We start from the raw sequence: 16,844 nt of genomic DNA on the forward strand, positions 1-16,844 counted from the left end.
AAAAGTTAAATTTCCTCCCTTTGTTAGAATGCAAATATTTCTAATTCTTTACAGACTACTCACATTTGTGCTATATTGGTAACCGTGTTGGCTTCCGCGCAGAAAAAGCACTACTGTGCTCAGCAGCAATCAAGAGATTTCTTACTGCCGAGTTTCCATTCCACATCGGTCTTCCACTCCTACATTTTCACGCCAAATGTCACGCTTATTGTACAAAACCTAATTTACATCAAAGAAGAAAAAAAAAGAAGCAAAAACTAAATTGTGGTTTAGAGAGAATGCATTTGAGAGCTGAATCATATGCTACACCAAAGCTATTTTTTCTTTATTTTTATTTTTTAAATGTGTGGAGTCTTACAAAACATCAAGAGTGCATTATGTACTTTAACAATGTTTGATTGGCTCACATGGTACCAATCAACTGGGCTCTTGGCTGTCTGAGGTCAGATGTCAGACCTCAGATCTTTACAGCCAGTAATCTCTGCCACGCTGGAATGCATAGTAAGTGACATTTAAGCATCCTGCAGGAGATGGATGCGATTATGAACTCTGAATTATTCAAACACAGCCTTCTGCAGTTACACATTAGCATCTCTAACTGATAACGGAAAACAAATACCAGTTATTCTGGTCCATATTTATGGCTGATTTAACCCGTGAGAGTTTTCATAAAGGCTGTGGATGCACGTTTAGATCAGCTGTGCCTGTTGTCCACCCTGTGTTGAAACGTGTCTACAAGGGGTGGTGGGTAAGAGGAGGCGGAGGGACTTTAATTTATTTCAAGAATAGATTCAGATTTGGCTACAGTCAGGGCAGAACGTGCTAAATCAGCAACACTGAAGCCGTCCTTCGGCATAGCTGCACTTTGGGAGAAAGTGGCCAAAGCTCTGCTGGTGTCGGCCACAGCTGTACTCGAGGGAGCTGAATGGTCATTTTCAGTCTCTGTGGTGGCCGAGCAGCTGGGAGAAAGTGGGACAGAGGTGATGTCCTCGAGCTTGTTGTATAGCATCCTCATTGTCTCAGGGATGGACATACAGCTGAGTGGAGAAAAACAAAACAACTGAAAGTTCCTAGAAGGAGTGGAGCTAAAATTCAGTACGGCAACAAGACAAATCCCCTCCTCTTACAACCCAGTTGTTGAAACAGTCTGCTACCAGATATCTATATTCTTAATAAAACATGCAGGAACTTTAAACAGAAAGCAAATCACAGGTAAATAAATGTGCAAGGTCACAATGTGTTAGTAGAGACGTCAGTGGGACACAGGCGCTGTAAAGGTTAAGTGCCGCAGCTCGGTGGGAGAATGTAAACGCAGAGGAATCGGGAGAATGTGATGAAGACACATACAACTATAGATTAAACTCTCTTCAGTAACACAAACAGCAAGGAAGCTGCTGGTATGTTAGCCAAGCATTGTGTTGAACACACAGTTTAACCTCTTAATTAAGAGCATCTTTTTTGTTGGCGTGTGTAGCATGTTTGTAAATGTAGGATGAGTACTAGTGGTTGAGAAAGAGTTACTGTAATTCTACCATGTAATCATGTGCTCACATTTGTTATGCTAGTTAAAGCTGTAAAGTTTAGACACTGTTCAGGTAGCTGATGAATGAATCAGCATAATAAACTACATTCAGTTACTCTGCTGCACACAGATCTTCATAATGCAGAATTTCTGTACATTGTTACACACACTTGAGTGAGTAAATAATAATCACATTTACACCAACATCTGCATGTAAGCATGGTTCTTAAAGACAGAAAACATACCTCATGATGACAGAGGAGAGGTATTCATTAATGGAAGGATCACGTGTATTTGCTCCAAATAAGCTGCAGGTAATCTGGTGAGGTTTCGGTACATTCACCAGCACTGTGGGCACAAATCAGTTTAAATTACACACCACATTCCTTTAACTTGTTCATTTTCCCAAACTGATATTACAACCAGGTTTGTTTGGTTTTTTTTTTTTTACTTAATTTGCCCATCTACCACCATGTTTATAGCCAAAAAACGAACCCTGCAGGAAATATGATGACGTTCAAGAAACCAGGCTGAGATTACTTGTACTTTGTGGCATGACACTTCGTCCTGCTGGAAGGAGTCATGGGTACACTGGTGGACATTGCTAGCAGCAACACTCAAGAAGGCTGTGACATTTAAATGATTCTAAGGGGACCACAGTGTGTCAAGAAAATCTCCTTCACTACTCCACTACCACCCCCACCACCCTGAAACTGGAAATCAGAGCCATGCTTTCAAGTTGTTGTTTTCTAACCCTACCATCTGAATGTCACAGAAAAAAATAGACCAGGCAAACTCAGGCCAGGCAATGTTTTTACAATCTTCCATTGTCCAAATTTGATGAGATTGTGCAACTTTAGCTTTCGGTTCTTAACTGACAGGAGCAGCACCCGATGCGTCATCTGCTACTGTAGCCCACCTGCTTCAAGGTGTTCTGCATTCAGAGATGCACTTCTGCATATCTTGGTTGCAACAACTGGCTATTTGAGCTACCATTGTTTTCCTATCAGTTCAAACCACTCTGGCTATTCTCCTCTGACCTCAACAAGGTGTTTTCACCCAGAGAACTTCCACTCACTGCAGTCTTTTCCCAGACCATCCTCTGCAAAACTTAGAGATTTTGCACCCTGACACCAAGACAAATTTCCTTATTTGTGTACAAACTTGGCCATAAACATGATTCTGACTGTGGTGATGTCAAAAACTCCCAGTAGATCAGCAGTTTATACTCAGACCAGCCCAATTGGTACTACCATGCCAAATGAAAAGTCACTTAAACCATATTTCTTCCCCATTCTGATGTTCAGTTTGAGCTTCAGCAGGTTGTCTTGACCATGTCTTTATGCCTATATGCATTTGATTATTGCATATAGGTAAAAAAAAAAAAAAAAAAAAAATAGATATATTAAAAAGGATAAACTTTTAAAACAGCTAATTTTTTCCCAAATTTGAAATGAACTTAATGCTCACAAACACCCAGGGAGTCAGCGTCAGGTGGCTGGAAGGTCACAGAAAAGCTGCTGTCAGACTCTGGAAGGACTTCAAAATGCAGGCCACAAACTGAACCTGGTAAGATGCATAAATGAAGCGTTACATATTTTAAGCACAACAATGTTTGCTGCCCACTTTACACCATCTCTGTGTCGACCGGTTTTGTAATGTAAAAACACTCCTACCTGGACTGGCACAGTGAAATATGAAACAGCTCCTCAGCAGGGTGTTAATGGCACACTGGTGGCGCAGCAGCTCCAGCAGGGCTGGGACATGACCAGGGTGGGTGAAGGGAACACTGTCCACCACAGCCCCCCTGTGGGCAGGCACATCCCATGCAGCTCCAGGGAAAACATAACTATGCATCACACCACCAGGAAGAGTCTAGATGAATAAACATTGATCTTTTTTTTTTTTTTTTTTTTAAATGCATAAATTACATATTCAATACTAACCCCTCTTTTACCTTTTCCACTTATAATAAATAGTATCCTCATACCACTGTAAAAATCATGTTGCTTTCGTATGTCATCTCCCAGGAGCTGTTTGCGCTTAATGAATCTCTCATGAGAAGCTTGGGTAAGGGTGCCCACTGCAGGTCAACATCTGGTACAGTCACATGTAGGAAATAATCGGAGACAGAGCAGCAGTAATGAGCAGGCTTTTTGTTTCATGTCCATTTCACAAAATACTCATGAAAGCCTCCCTGACCTGTAATTTGGCTGAGCTTCTTTACAAAAGACGGCATCACGGGCATAGCTGGCTGCAGTTTAAGCAGGAAACAGGCAGGCAGCATTTCATTTGGCACCTCATTCAGCGGAACAAACACAGGATAACTGCTCCAGGACACAATTGTACTCCATTAACACCAACGCTAGTGACAGTCAGACTCACTCATAAATGGAAAATGAAACGTGTCCCGCTGGGTGAGAGATTAAAAATCAGAAAGCAGGCAGATACCCCTGAGGATCCAGCTGGGGAGGCTGAGGGACCACAGATGCCATCTGAAGCTTGTGGGTCACATTGCTGACAACTACAGTAACCTGGGCGGCTTGAACAACTGGATTCAAGTCTGTCATTTGAGGAAAATCTATTACTTTTAACATCTCCGATGACACCTGTATTGAATGAACTGAATGAAAGAGAACGCAATTTATCACGTTTTTAACTCAGAAGCTTACCTGACACCAAAGTTTTTGTTCCATTGGTTGGAGGAATAAAGAACCGCATGGTGAAAGGACAATCTAGAACAGGGATGTCAAACTCATTTTACACCATGAGCCAAATTCAGCCTAGTTTCCTCTTAATTAGGCCAGACCAGTGACACTTCCCTTTCTGTCAGTGTAAATACATTTAACTTCAATTTTAATGACTTTTCTATAATAGACAGTGAAAACTTTTACATCACCTAATTGTTTATCTATTACTTTGTGTGGTGTGGTTGACTGTGGGGGAGGTGTTTATCAGAAGGAAAGTTGTAAAACTTGTGAAAATAAAGTTTTACATCTTTCACATTTTCCAAAGCCGTCCAGTGGGCCAGATTGGAGTCATTACTGGGCCAATTCTGGCCCCCGCACCTTATATTTGACACTCTTGATCTAGAATTTAATTTGCATAATTTAAATACAACCAATTCAATATACAAGTGTAACTATACCTTCTTTTCCCATGATTAAATCCCCTATCCTGCCATTGTTTATCAAGTCCATTTCAGGGTCAAAATACTTTTGTTCCCTGAAAAGAGGAAAAAATACAAACAAAAAAAAACTGCAGTTTATATGAAGAGCTACAATTATTTACTCTCCTGATCATTTTATATACATGCGTTTTGGTTTATGAAATTTAAATTGAAGCACTGAACAGGAATTCATTTTGTTTTAAGCAGACAGACTTTTGGAAAGTTGTTGCTTTGTCACACACCTTGGCAAATGAGCGATTTTCCATAAGTCTTTCCCAAGGCACTGTAGAGATGCCAACAATTTAAATTTAATTTCACTGGAAAAGAAAAAAGGGAACACATGGCTAAATGATCACAAGAGCCTCAGATTTATAAGAGCTAAAGAATATTTGATAAGCTGAGGTAGGCACTTGTCTCCAGGGATGTTGTACTGGGCAAAGAGGCCTTGTAACTTCAGGGAGAAGGCGGCAAAGTTTTTGGACCTGTGCACCCAGAAAGCAGCACAATCAGCAAATAGAGCTAAAACCATTAGTGCTGTCATTATGCTCTTAAAAAAATTTAGTGGATAATGGCACTGCTTACTGCAAGAAAAATGTAAATTTAAAAGCAATCCATTCCCTTACCTTAGCAGCTGAAGCAGGGATTCACTGGGCTAAGAGACAGTTTTATTTTATCAGCATGATTAGCAAAAGGTGAGAAGTTCTAATGACTTGCTGGAAACAGCACAGTCCACTTACAACAGGGGATTCTCCGTGAGGGACCACCTTCACCTCCTCCACTTCACCACACGGCAACAACAATACCTCAACGTAGAATAAATCAGCTGATAAATAGCACGTGGCCTCAGCAAAATGAAAACTCATCCTTGGGAGAAAAGATTCATATGGATAACAAGGTGTCATCACAGTAGATTAATAGAAAAACAGATGAGGAAAGATATGAGTCTAAAAAGCAAAAACAAAGCCATGGAGGTCAGTTTTATACCCTTGTTGTTTTGCGATAATCTCTAGGCGGAGCTTTGTGGTGTTGATGGTGCACACTGAAACATAACGAGATTCATTTTACTTACGTAAAGTAAAAATACTTCAAAAAAATAAATAAATAAATAAATAAAAACATATGTTACTCACATACCGTTTGATTCTTCCTGGAGTTTTTCCAGGGATCTTTCCAGTGGCTTACGGGATCTGGATTCATCTCTGGATTTCTCCTATTATAGGAACAAAGGCGAGAGACAAAGAAAACAACAATGGACTGTTTGTATGGCAAAAGCAAAGTCTTGTGCAAACAGCCTTTGGTCCTGTCTGCCCATCTCACCATGCAACACAAACTGCATGACACCATCTCAAGGAAAACACTGACATTTGCATGCTTTTCATACTGGGATGTGTGTGTTTAATGAAACAAATGTTTTGGAACTAGGAGTTTGAAATTATTGTACTTAATTTTTTTTGAAGAAGAAGAACCCCACTTCTTCACAAGTTCTCTTTAAGATCACTGCTGGAAGAGAAATTGATAACTAGCCCCAGATGCCTTATCCCTTTGGACCACACATCACTTCAGACCACCAAGCAATCACATTTCTTCAACACACTCCAGAGACTGACCACTGCCAAGCTCCACTCCACATTAATCCAAAAGTATTATCTACCCTGCTGCTCCACCCATGACAAATCTAAAGAAAACTAACCAACCCTCTCTTCTCACAGAGGCCCAGCATACAGATAGAACAATAATAATAGTGACTGCACAGAGTACAGCCCGTTTGCCTCATGTCAGTGCTTGAACTCTCAAACCTCTAACCAAATAATATACATGTACAAGAGGGACATCCTCTATTTAAGAATCAATAAATAGTGCAAAGGAAAATTAATTAAGCCAGCAGTAGTGCATGTCTGGCCAAAAGGGATGCTGTTAAAAAGTGGAATCAAAGCCAATGCCATAAAGATAACCAACAACCCACAGTCAAACTACTTTGTTTTGATTTGAAGGCTTTACTCCATACACTGTACCAGGTGCTTGATAAGTAAATCCAAGTAGGTTAAGTGATACCAGTCAATGCAAAAAAAGAGAAGAAGAAGAAGAAAAAAAAAGGACCGCTGATCAAAAAAAAACAAAGCCGTGTGTGTTCCAGGATGAATGATCTCATTCTGAGTGGATAGCCACACCAGTTCACACCACATTATCATATTAGCAGAGCCATGCACTAACCAGCCACATAACGCAACATACCCCCTTTAAACCCCAAACAAAACAAAGGAGGGGGTCTTAGTTTAAATTAGAAATAAAATGAGTAATCTCTTTTGCGTAAGACGAGATTTAAAAAAAAAAACAAAAAAAAAAAAACCCTAACCGTACAACTAAAATGATTCAAATAGACCATTTGAGTAGAGGCATTTTCATTTTTATTTAATGAAGTCTGCCTCACCATACACCTTCGGACAAGCTGAAAAGTGTCAGCCCAACTCTTCTCTGCAAACTTCAAACACAGCTCTGGAATTGTGACCCTGTCCATCATCTAAAGCGTCGAAAAACAGGAGATTGATGGGAAAAAATAAAATTAAACTTTCTTCCCATTTTAAGATGTGTTATTTACATTTGCGCATTTTTTTTAACTTAAATTGTGTGTTTATTTAGTGAGAACACTATATTCAAACCGACATACCTGGCATGTGGAGGTCTCTTCACTCTTCTCCTTTTGAACAAACCTGCCACTATTTATGCGGATTAGCCAGTTAATCAGTTATGTGGTACCTTTCATCCGCTGTTCCTAATCTGCATTGTACTGTATGCTCAACTGCGAGGGTAATTATCTGATATGTCCATACCCGGGGCTATATTTTTTTTTTATCTGAAAGAAAATATTACACTCACACACTAAAGTCAAAGTGAGACGCTGTGTGCTTCTCCCAAGCAGGCGGGCGTTGTCAGTCGGAGCCAAGCCCACAGGACGTGCAGTCAGTCTGCTGCTAACAGCTACCAGCCGGGTCTCTGGAGTTAGCTAGAAAGCTAGCCATGAGCTAACAAGTAGCTAGCTGAGTCGTTTCGTTTCGCCACCTTAAATTCCGCTTCATCAGACCTTTTGCCAAGGTGAGTGCTGTTTATTTTTGGATTTGTGTTAATACAAGACCTGGTACTGGTGCAACGGACCCTGCTTGTCTTTCAGTTTTATTAGCGTCGCATCATTTAGTTATGATTAGCTGCTCGCTAGCCGTTTTTTCCCCTTTACCCCCCCCCCCTGTGTGTCCACACTCGCCCTCGCTAACGAGGAAGCTACTGAGTTTGGAAGCAACGAGCGAACATCTGTTGCAGAATATCCGCTTTTAGAGACGTGTCTTTCAGATGTTATCTTCATCCTGAAATGTTACTTTGATGTCAGGTGGCATTTACCTGCCCGGTAGCATAGTTAGCTTGTTAGCCACATTGCCCAGCAGTCAACCAGCTAAGTTGCTAATAAGTTAACGTTGTTGTTAGGGACGTGTACACTGACATTTGCTGTGCTAGTTTCTTTTATTGAAATAGTTGGTTAAATAGTTGATTTCTCAGTTCATGTTATGTATAGATTTTTGTGTATAGTATTTTGTTTTTTTGTATTCTTGGTGTGCTTATGGTGTGGCGTCTTGTTTGTTTTTTATTTGCTAAATAATGACTCGCTGACTAATTTGTCTAACTGGTGTATTGACTTTCCACCCACATTTGTGCTGATGATTGTAAACTGAAGGCATAGTATTGTCTCTACAGTCTCCCTGTCTTTACATAAGGTGACTTGGGTTTGTTTAGAAATTGTTGTTAAACGTCTCTCCAAGCCCAGAACGACTGACTCGTTAATAGTTCCCTTTTCACTTCCACTCAAAACAACTTGTTAAGAGATGTTTGCAGCTTTAAAAGATGAAAGTAAAGCAACATTCCTTCAGTTCTTTATAGTACTATTGACTTGCAGTAAATATAAACCTTTTATGTTAATTTGTGTAGTGACGAATTGGCTGCAAGCCCATGCTTATCCCTGATCTCTCCCCCCCCCCCCCCCCCCCCCCAAAAAAGGGTTTGTGTTGGCCTTTAGGAAAGGGCTTGAACACACATTTCTGGACAGTATGCATTTTCTATAGTGTTCTTGGACAGTCCAGTATGGAAAAGAGGCCACTCAATGGCTTTATCATGTGTCACATTTTATCCACTGTTGTCAAAGACATATAAAGTACTGCCAACTTTTCAAAACTTGTCTCCCTTTTCTTAGGGCAGGTTCACTTAAAACTGTTCTATTAGTGGAATTTGTGCGCTTTATTTGTAGTTAACGTTACCTTTTCTGTGCTATTGACAAGCAGTATTTGGTCCTCAGGCTCCAATGTGTATTTGTAGTGACACTTGGCTGCCGAAAGTACTGCACCCACAAGGCGCCTTTCTGAATTGGTATTTGTGTTTCGGTATTTTAGCAACACGCAAAAGAGGTTTAAGATTATGTTAAATGTACCCTTTTGCTATGTTGTAGATTGGCCAGTGCATCTGTGATGTGAGGGTCATGTTTCGACCAGTTTGTTTGGTATAACCTTAACAACTGTTTTTACACAGGAATTAAAGAGTTAGTTTCTTGGGAGAAGTTAGGAATCCCTTTGCTGGACTAGGCCTAAAACTGATTCAAACAACATATTCATAAATCTTTCAAATCTTTGTGTACCTTCAGACATCTGAGAGGGAAAAATTAATAAATAAAATCGATTAGTAAATGTCTTTGCATGGACAAGAAAATTATTTCTTGTCTCTTGTATGAGGAAATTATGCCAGGGGTAATATTTCTACCAGTAGTAACTTGCACTTCTATTGCTTTCTCCAGCTTGTGTTTCACAACTAACCAAGATGTAAAAACAAAATGTACAGCTGGAAATTAGAGCCACGTTTACAATTTGTGTGATCTGATTTCTGTTACTTCTGAATACTTATGGCCTGAATTGTTAACAGGTCAAGTGGTATTGCGGTCGCGTTTGTAAAGAGGAAAGTAATACTGCTTAAGGCAGTAAGGGATAGGTGCTATTTGCACAGGCAAATGGCTTCAGAGCAGAATTTATAATGAAAATAAATTTGCATTTCTAATGCGTCAGTCTTGTGTCATGACAATGTTTCCTGCATTCTTGTTAAGCTACCGAGAATCATTCTTTTGTGCGACGTCTCAAGTCTAATTGTAGTTTCTGCTTTTTAGCCTTTTATTGGTTTGGGATTTATTACCATGATGACTGTGCAATCAAAATGCAGAAATGGAACCTGGAGGCACTGGAAAATATGATGCAACATCTTTCTCTTTTTTTCTTTTCTTTTTTAAATTCTCCACAGGAACTATCATTCAGCCCTTTGTTGGACCTGCAGTCTTTGGATCTGATTTTTGCAGTCCTCACATTTCACAATCCCTTCCCGCCATCTTGCACTTTCTCCCTTTGATACTTGCATCTCTCGGTACACAGAGCCATGGCAGCTGCAAAGCCAAAAGGGCAGAACTCTCTAGCCCTTCACAAAGTGATAATGGTTGGCAGTGGAGGAGTGGGCAAATCAGCTCTTACACTCCAGTTCATGTATGATGAGGTGAGCTGCTCACATCACAGTACTCAACTGAAATTCCAGTTTTGAGGTTTTAATAAAAAAAACTCTGGCATAATGGATCTCTTTCTGTTTTCTAGTTTGTTGAAGACTACGAGCCCACTAAAGCAGACAGTTACAGGAAGAAAGTGGTGCTGGATGGAGAGGAGGTGCAAATTGACATCCTTGATACAGCCGGGCAAGAGGACTACGCAGCCATCCGGGATAACTACTTCCGAAGTGGCGAGGGTTTCCTCTGCGTATTTTCCATCACAGAGCTGGAGTCTTTTGCAGCAACAGTAGACTTCAGGTGCAGCCACTTAGATTCTTTTAATGAAGCACTTACCCATCCATTAGGATGTAATTAAGCTATTCTTCTTCCTTTGCTTTTTTGATACTTCATCACAACTCAAGGTTTTTCTTCCATCAGGTTGACTAGACTCATATGAGTAAGGATTTTGTGCATTTACCATGCAGCGCTCTGTTTATTTACATAATTCACGGCTGAATGAGATTTCCTGTTCATTTTGCAGAGAGCAAATTCTGCGAGTGAAGGAGGATGAGAATGTGCCCTTTCTCCTGGTTGGTAATAAGTCAGACTTGGACGACCGACGGCAGGTTAGCGCAGATGAGGCAAAGGCACGTGCAGAGCAGTGGGGCGTGTGCTACGTGGAGACTTCGGCCAAAACTCGTGCCAATGTTGACAAGGTTTGTTTAACTTGCTGAACATAATAATTCCTTCCTATGCTGACACCAAGCAAAACAGACACATAAACACAGAAATGTGAACACTTGTGTTTTTTATGTTCTCCTGTTAACAGGTTTTTTTCGACCTAATGAGAGAGATCCGGGCAAGAAAAATGGAGGACAGCAAAGAGAAAAACGGGAAGAAGAAAAGTAAAAGTTTGGCCAAGAGAATTAGAGAGAGATGCTGTATTTTATAGTCGTTAGAGGGAGCAGGCTCGCTGCTTATGTACATACGCATTTCTCAGACTTTTGCTTTTTTTTTTAAATTTTAATTTAATTTAATTTTTTGTGCCCATACCTGACCATGACCTTCTGTTCCTGGTTAACAGGACATCTGACCATGTGTCAGGAAGTAGTAAGGTGGCGCTTCATACACCATTTATAGCTCTAACTTTTTATGTGCTGACACTCCAAATAATTTATGTACTCTCTCTCTTTCTCACTCTGCCCACATTACAGAGTGTAATAATTCAGTGGTGTTTTTAATTTAGACCTAAGCTTGAGAGGCTAAGTCCTGAAATGTTCCAAAACTTTTCATTGTAAAGTCTGACGTGTGTGTGTGTGTAACACACATATTAAGAGAGCTGTGCAGTGCAAGTTGAAAAAAAGATTTAAATGAAAGTCTAAGCGCCAAGGTTTAAACAGGGAAGATGTAACTGGAGCTCAGTACTGGAAAGCCCCAATCCCTTTTAATTAATCCACCATCTTTGGTAAGAAGGGTTAGTTAACAGACTCGGCAGTGTAGTGTCAACCCAGAGTTCATCAAGAGCCACAGAGGAGATGAACATTGCACTGAGCCTATGAAACCTTTCAATTAGAAAAAAAGTTTCATTATCAAAGCTCGAGACACAATTTGATGCCATTCCTATTTGTCGTTTTACACCTCAGTTTTACTACGTTGTACAGTTAAGTATACTTCTTTTTAGTCGTGACGTCAAACATTTCCCTTCTTCTCCTCTATCATATCACCCAGTGTAAGATAAGCGCACTAATGTTTCCACTAATCTCTCCCCTTACCCCACAGACTTTTGAGTCTTCTCAAATGCACAATGGACATTAATTGTTACCCTTGAATCTGTGAGGGATTTTGCAACACTTGAACTCTTTTTCAATTCTAACATTTCAGAAGTTTTACCTCACTTGGCATTGTCTTTTTTGCGATAAAGGAATCCCTGGTGCTCAGATAAAAGGTGATTCCATAACACTACATCCCTTACATGCTGACACATCTTAATTTTAAAAACAAAGAAACACATTGTAACATGTAAAAAATGTCTTTTTTCATTTATAATTTTTCCTGACATTTAATCTGCAAACTTGTATCTCCTTTTTCCTTTTGTTAAATGGAAAAGTCCTTAATTGGAAAGCTGGGGTAAATTAATGAATAGATCATTTTTAAGGCATGAAATGAAAATGAGACTGCAGGCTGCATAGACGTGAGGTGATACTTGTCCAAAAAAAGTTTTAGTCGCCAAAGAAAAACGCTAGCTAGTACAAACAAGTGCCCACTTATTATTTGAAGTGAATGACAGCTTGCTGTAACGAGCATCAAAAGTAAGCACTACAGTCTTTGCAAAAGTCAAAAGGAGTGTCGGGAAGCGTCAAGATTTCAGTCTGATTCGCCTGGGGAAAGAAATGCAAGGTTATGAGGGCTTTAGTAATTCTTGTGCAGTGCGTCACTGTTGCCTCTCTGTCCATTGTGAATGTGAAACATCCCCTCATACTCATCCTGTTTGCCTGTAATCTTAGACTGCCAATGATTTGCAGAGTTTAGAGGTCACTGGCGTTCTACTTTGCTACTTTTTGTGCAAGGCTACCCTGTGTTACAGTGCTGTAGTAACATGCCGAATGTGTTCATTTTATCTTGTAGATGGCATTTTAGAGGCAAAGGTTGAAACAGTGTATAGAAATTGGCAAATTGAGAATGCATAGACCAAAATACACTGTGAAAACTGCCCCTTGTTTCTTAATTTATGACTGAGCCTTTTCTTTTCTTTTCTTGTGAACAATATAATTTATTTTTAGTAACTTATTATTTGTTTTTAATATTTCAGTAAAGTTAAACAGCCACATTGAGGTTGTTGCCATTTTTCTCTCTGATTCACTACCAATCGTTAACTTAATAAGCTGCTCACCATTTACACTAAAAGATTGCCACAACCAATAACGTGCCCAACACTGGAGTCTATGCAAAATGTTTGCTGTAATTGCAAAGAGGAAATGTGAAACTTGGAAACAGTTTAAAACACTGACTGGGTCTAGAAACTATTGAGAACTAGAAGCACTTGAGCTGGAGCGCCATTTAGAGATCTGACTGCAGTTTGGAAAAAAGTGTGTCATCCAACAGCTATGAAGCTTTCTTTTGTCTGTATGTTTGTCTTTTTAATGTGCGTTTATCATGCAACTCATGTCTACAGCAAAGCACATAGTAGGAGGAGTTGGACTTTAAAACAGTAACGTGAGGTGGCATCAAACTGATTGGTAAGCAGTTTATTCTAATATATGTCCTAAGGGCTAAACTCCCAGAGGTGTGGACTCGAGTCACATGACTTGGACTCGAGTCAGACTCGAGTCATTAATTTTATGACTTTAGACTTGACTTGAAAAAATGTTCTAAGACTTGTGACTTGACTTGGACTTTTACACCAATGACTTGGGACTTGAATTGGACTTGAACCGGTTTACTTGAAAAGACTTGATATTTTACCCCAAATATAAAATTTAACATGCATATTATATAGAGATTGAAAATGTGACGTCATTCACGGGTAGAACCGCAAAGGATTCTGGGAACTCGTGGCAAGCGGTACTAGCGCACGCAGGCTTTCAATTGAAATCAGTCACACAGCGATAAAAAGAAACACAAAAATGTCAAGAAGCCGTTGTATTATTAACTGCAATAGCCGGTCGCATGACAGCCACGGGAAGCCGACGGGTAAAGAGATCGGTTGTTATCGGATTACGTCGTTGAAGAGAAATTGTTCGAGCCATGTTTCCGAAGTAACAAAGACGCGACTGGATTGCAGCCATTCAAAGATCAAATATAACGTCCCAGAACACTGCAGCTCACAGGTTAGTCTGCTCCAAGCATTTACACAAAGGTCAGTCTGCTGTTGTAGTTAATGCGTCATTTTCATAACATAATTGGTGATATAGGTTACAAGCAAGTCTGGCGCTGAACAGAAATTGTCGCGCTATGCTCCTTTATTTATTGTGCATAAATAGTGAATTGTCCTGACACAATATTGCGTTTCGCTTCTGTTATTATGGTACATTGACAAAAACATATACTTTTATTCACAGGATAAAACAGGTTTTTTGTATCACTAATTGTCCAGTGCGATTACAGCATACAATATTATTGTCACTGCTACATTTCTGTAAGGCGTACCAGAAATTATTTCCACTACTAATTAATTACCGTTAAGCTCAAAGGTTATATTAATAAACGGATAACGAATGTGTATTTATGAAGACTATTTGTGAGACTGGTAAACTTATGATACGTACGATGGTCTTTACTTTCTACACGGTGCATTTCAAGGTCCTGCACCCATCCGTCGGTAAACTGTACCTGGGCTTGTTGCAGTGACCGGAAGTTACTAAACTTCACGAGTGTATGCACTCACAAGAACCGTATAATTATAAATATGCATATAAATATGCTACAATGAGATAGCTGACTTCATCTAACTAGTTTTTTTAATGTATATGATATTTTTGTCATGCGATTTTAAAGCCGGTGTTGTGCCAAAAAGTGATTTCCAGTGTTTCTGTGTATTTTTTATGTGTAATATCTTTACGTATGTTCGTAAATAGACTTCGGTGAACAGGGGATACAAAGGGGTTACATAAAGAATTAAAAATTTATCTGTTTTTTAAGTATCTTTACAACTTGTACTTACATTATAACCAATCCGGTCCTTTATCCCCACTTAAAATATTTTTACAGAACTATTGTAATATTTGCTGCCATTTCTGCTGTCCTGTTGGGCAACTTACTCTTACAAAATACATTTTTAATGTTAATGAGATTTTTTTTACTGCATAAATAAAGGTTATATAAAAGTCGCTGCCAAAAACTGATTGCGGCTTGTATCTTGCTACACGAATGTTGTTTGTGGCTCAAGATGACTTTATGTCATCCATAAGGGATGCATTTGACATATGTTTAACATATTATAGCCCAACAAGTTACTTATAGCACTTTAAATATGAGCAATCGCTTTTTGGCAAATACCGGAAATCAGTTTTTGGCAGACAATCACTTTTTGGCACAACACCGGTCCTACAACCGCATCCAAGAATAACATGCAGCTTATCTCAGAACTGTCGGTGAAAATTATTCTTGGAGCTAGGTTTAATTGAGCTGCATTTTAAAGAGGTGCAATTTCACAATTTGTGTATATTTTCTAAGTTCACTATTTTGTCATGTGTTGAGAAAAACACAGATTTAAAAATTACATGGTCTAATATTTACATTTAGCATAACTGCAACATACTTTTTTCTTTTTCTTTTTTTTTTTTTAAAGACTCGAAAGGACTTGAAATTCAAAATTTCAGACTTGTGACTTGACTCGGACTTTTACACCAGTGACTTGAGACTCGACTCTGACTTGCCTGACATTACTTGAGACTTGACTTGAGACTTGAGGATAAAGACTTGAGACTTACTTGAGACTTGCAAAACAATGACTTGGTCCCACCTCTGTAAACTCCAGTACACCACATAATGATTGAAACGCCCTGAAAGTTAAAGTGGCACGCACAGAAACTGGAATGAGCATAAAGATCCCAGTTTATTATTACTCTCCTTCTTTAGCTTGAGATTATTACATTAACCGCATTGTGTCTTCATTGTTGAGGATTACAGAAGCTGCCCTACATAAAGTGACTACCGTAATGCTTGCATACTATAACACTGGCTAAACAAAGTCTTTCTTGTTTCAGTTGTTTGTTGTGGGTTTTTGTTTATTCAAGGAGACATCATTCATAATCATTCTACTGCTGTTACTTTGTTTCCACATATTAATTTAATAGACTTGATAGCCCGAAAAATTTCAGTGAAATACTAAAACAGATGTTTGTGTGAACGCTATGAGCGAACTGTCCTACTGGGTATTCAGATAACTTGTTTTGCCTTTTCTATACCCTTGGAGTAAAAAAAGAAATCTATAGGTATCTATGTAATTGATTGGATGGTTGTATGTATGCCATCAGTTAAATTTTTCCTTCATGTTTACTTATTTTTAACATAACCACTAATGTAGCCTATCTGTTTGTGAATACAAGAGGTGATGCTTACATTTCAATTCATTTTTTTTGTGAGTTTGGAAATGGCAAATAAAGTGGACATTACTAATAACACTTTGTGTATGTTCTGTGTGATACGTTTATTGTTTTTTGCACTGAACAGGTGAACTTTGAAGTGCTGTGTTATATGTATAAACATGGATAATATCTATCTCCTTACCCTGATCTTTCTTAGAGGAAAAGCACTATCTTAAGGTCATAAAACAAGCTCTTGAAGTGTCTAGGTTCTTTCTAAGCACCTTAGAAACTCATGAAGTCTTTCAGCAGGCCTGTATTGCCAGGAAAATAGCAAGACATGTCCATAAAAACACACCACAAAAACACTTGCCAGAAAATGGAAAAGTAACATTTATTCGTGTCTTTGTTGGATAAATAACAATAAAAACAGGTAAATAAATATATTTGTCACAATTTCAGCTTGTGCATTTGGTTTAGAGAAAAACGTAAAAAATTGCTTTAGCTTTTAGGTATCTTTCTCGTGTTACACCGTGTCTGCGATGAATGATGTTGTAATTTGTAAGGTATTTTAGT

The 16,844-nt window shown here is 39.0% G+C and overlaps 2 protein-coding genes across 4 annotated transcripts; one reads left to right on the forward strand and one right to left on the reverse strand.

The window, feature by feature from the left end:
• Positions 1-348: 348 nt before the first annotated feature.
• med1l (mediator complex subunit 1-like) lies at positions 349-7,909 on the reverse strand. The gene is made up of 17 exons (XM_086306618.1): positions 7,357-7,909; positions 7,120-7,209; positions 5,826-5,901; positions 5,676-5,730; positions 5,429-5,555; positions 5,315-5,343; positions 5,102-5,173; positions 4,934-5,008; positions 4,671-4,747; positions 4,195-4,257; positions 3,974-4,085; positions 3,725-3,849; positions 3,513-3,619; positions 3,199-3,397; positions 2,993-3,088; positions 1,768-1,870; positions 349-1,037 (listed from the first exon to the last, which is right to left on the reverse strand). Exons 2-17 carry the CDS (start codon positions 7,207-7,209, stop codon positions 770-772), a joined length of 1,674 nt encoding a protein of 557 aa, XP_086162744.1. The 5' UTR covers positions 7,357-7,909; the 3' UTR covers positions 349-769.
• On the forward strand, positions 7,362-16,367 carry ralaa (RAS like proto-oncogene Aa). 3 transcript variants are annotated; one of them, XM_086306620.1, is made up of 6 exons: positions 7,362-7,496; positions 7,609-7,781; positions 10,014-10,259; positions 10,355-10,563; positions 10,787-10,961; positions 11,075-16,367. In XM_086306620.1, exons 3-6 carry the CDS (start codon positions 10,146-10,148, stop codon positions 11,195-11,197), a joined length of 621 nt encoding a protein of 206 aa, XP_086162746.1. In that variant the 5' UTR covers positions 7,362-7,496; positions 7,609-7,781; positions 10,014-10,145; the 3' UTR covers positions 11,198-16,367. The 3 variants fall into 3 exon arrangements, with proteins under 3 accessions (XP_086162746.1, XP_086162747.1, XP_086162748.1); XM_086306621.1 differs by having other exon boundaries at positions 7,430-7,496; positions 7,606-7,781; XM_086306622.1 differs by having other exon boundaries at positions 7,466-7,781; positions 10,142-10,259.
• Positions 16,368-16,844: the final 477 nt, after the last annotated feature.

This window comes from Aulonocara sp. 'chitande type north' Nkhata Bay, linkage group LG9 (assembly GCF_057382095.1).
Source record: "Aulonocara sp. 'chitande type north' Nkhata Bay isolate Kocher_YH1m ecotype deep benthic linkage group LG9, A_spYH_male_GT1.1, whole genome shotgun sequence".
Lineage (NCBI taxonomy): Eukaryota > Metazoa > Chordata > Actinopteri > Cichliformes > Cichlidae > Aulonocara > Aulonocara sp. 'chitande type north' Nkhata Bay.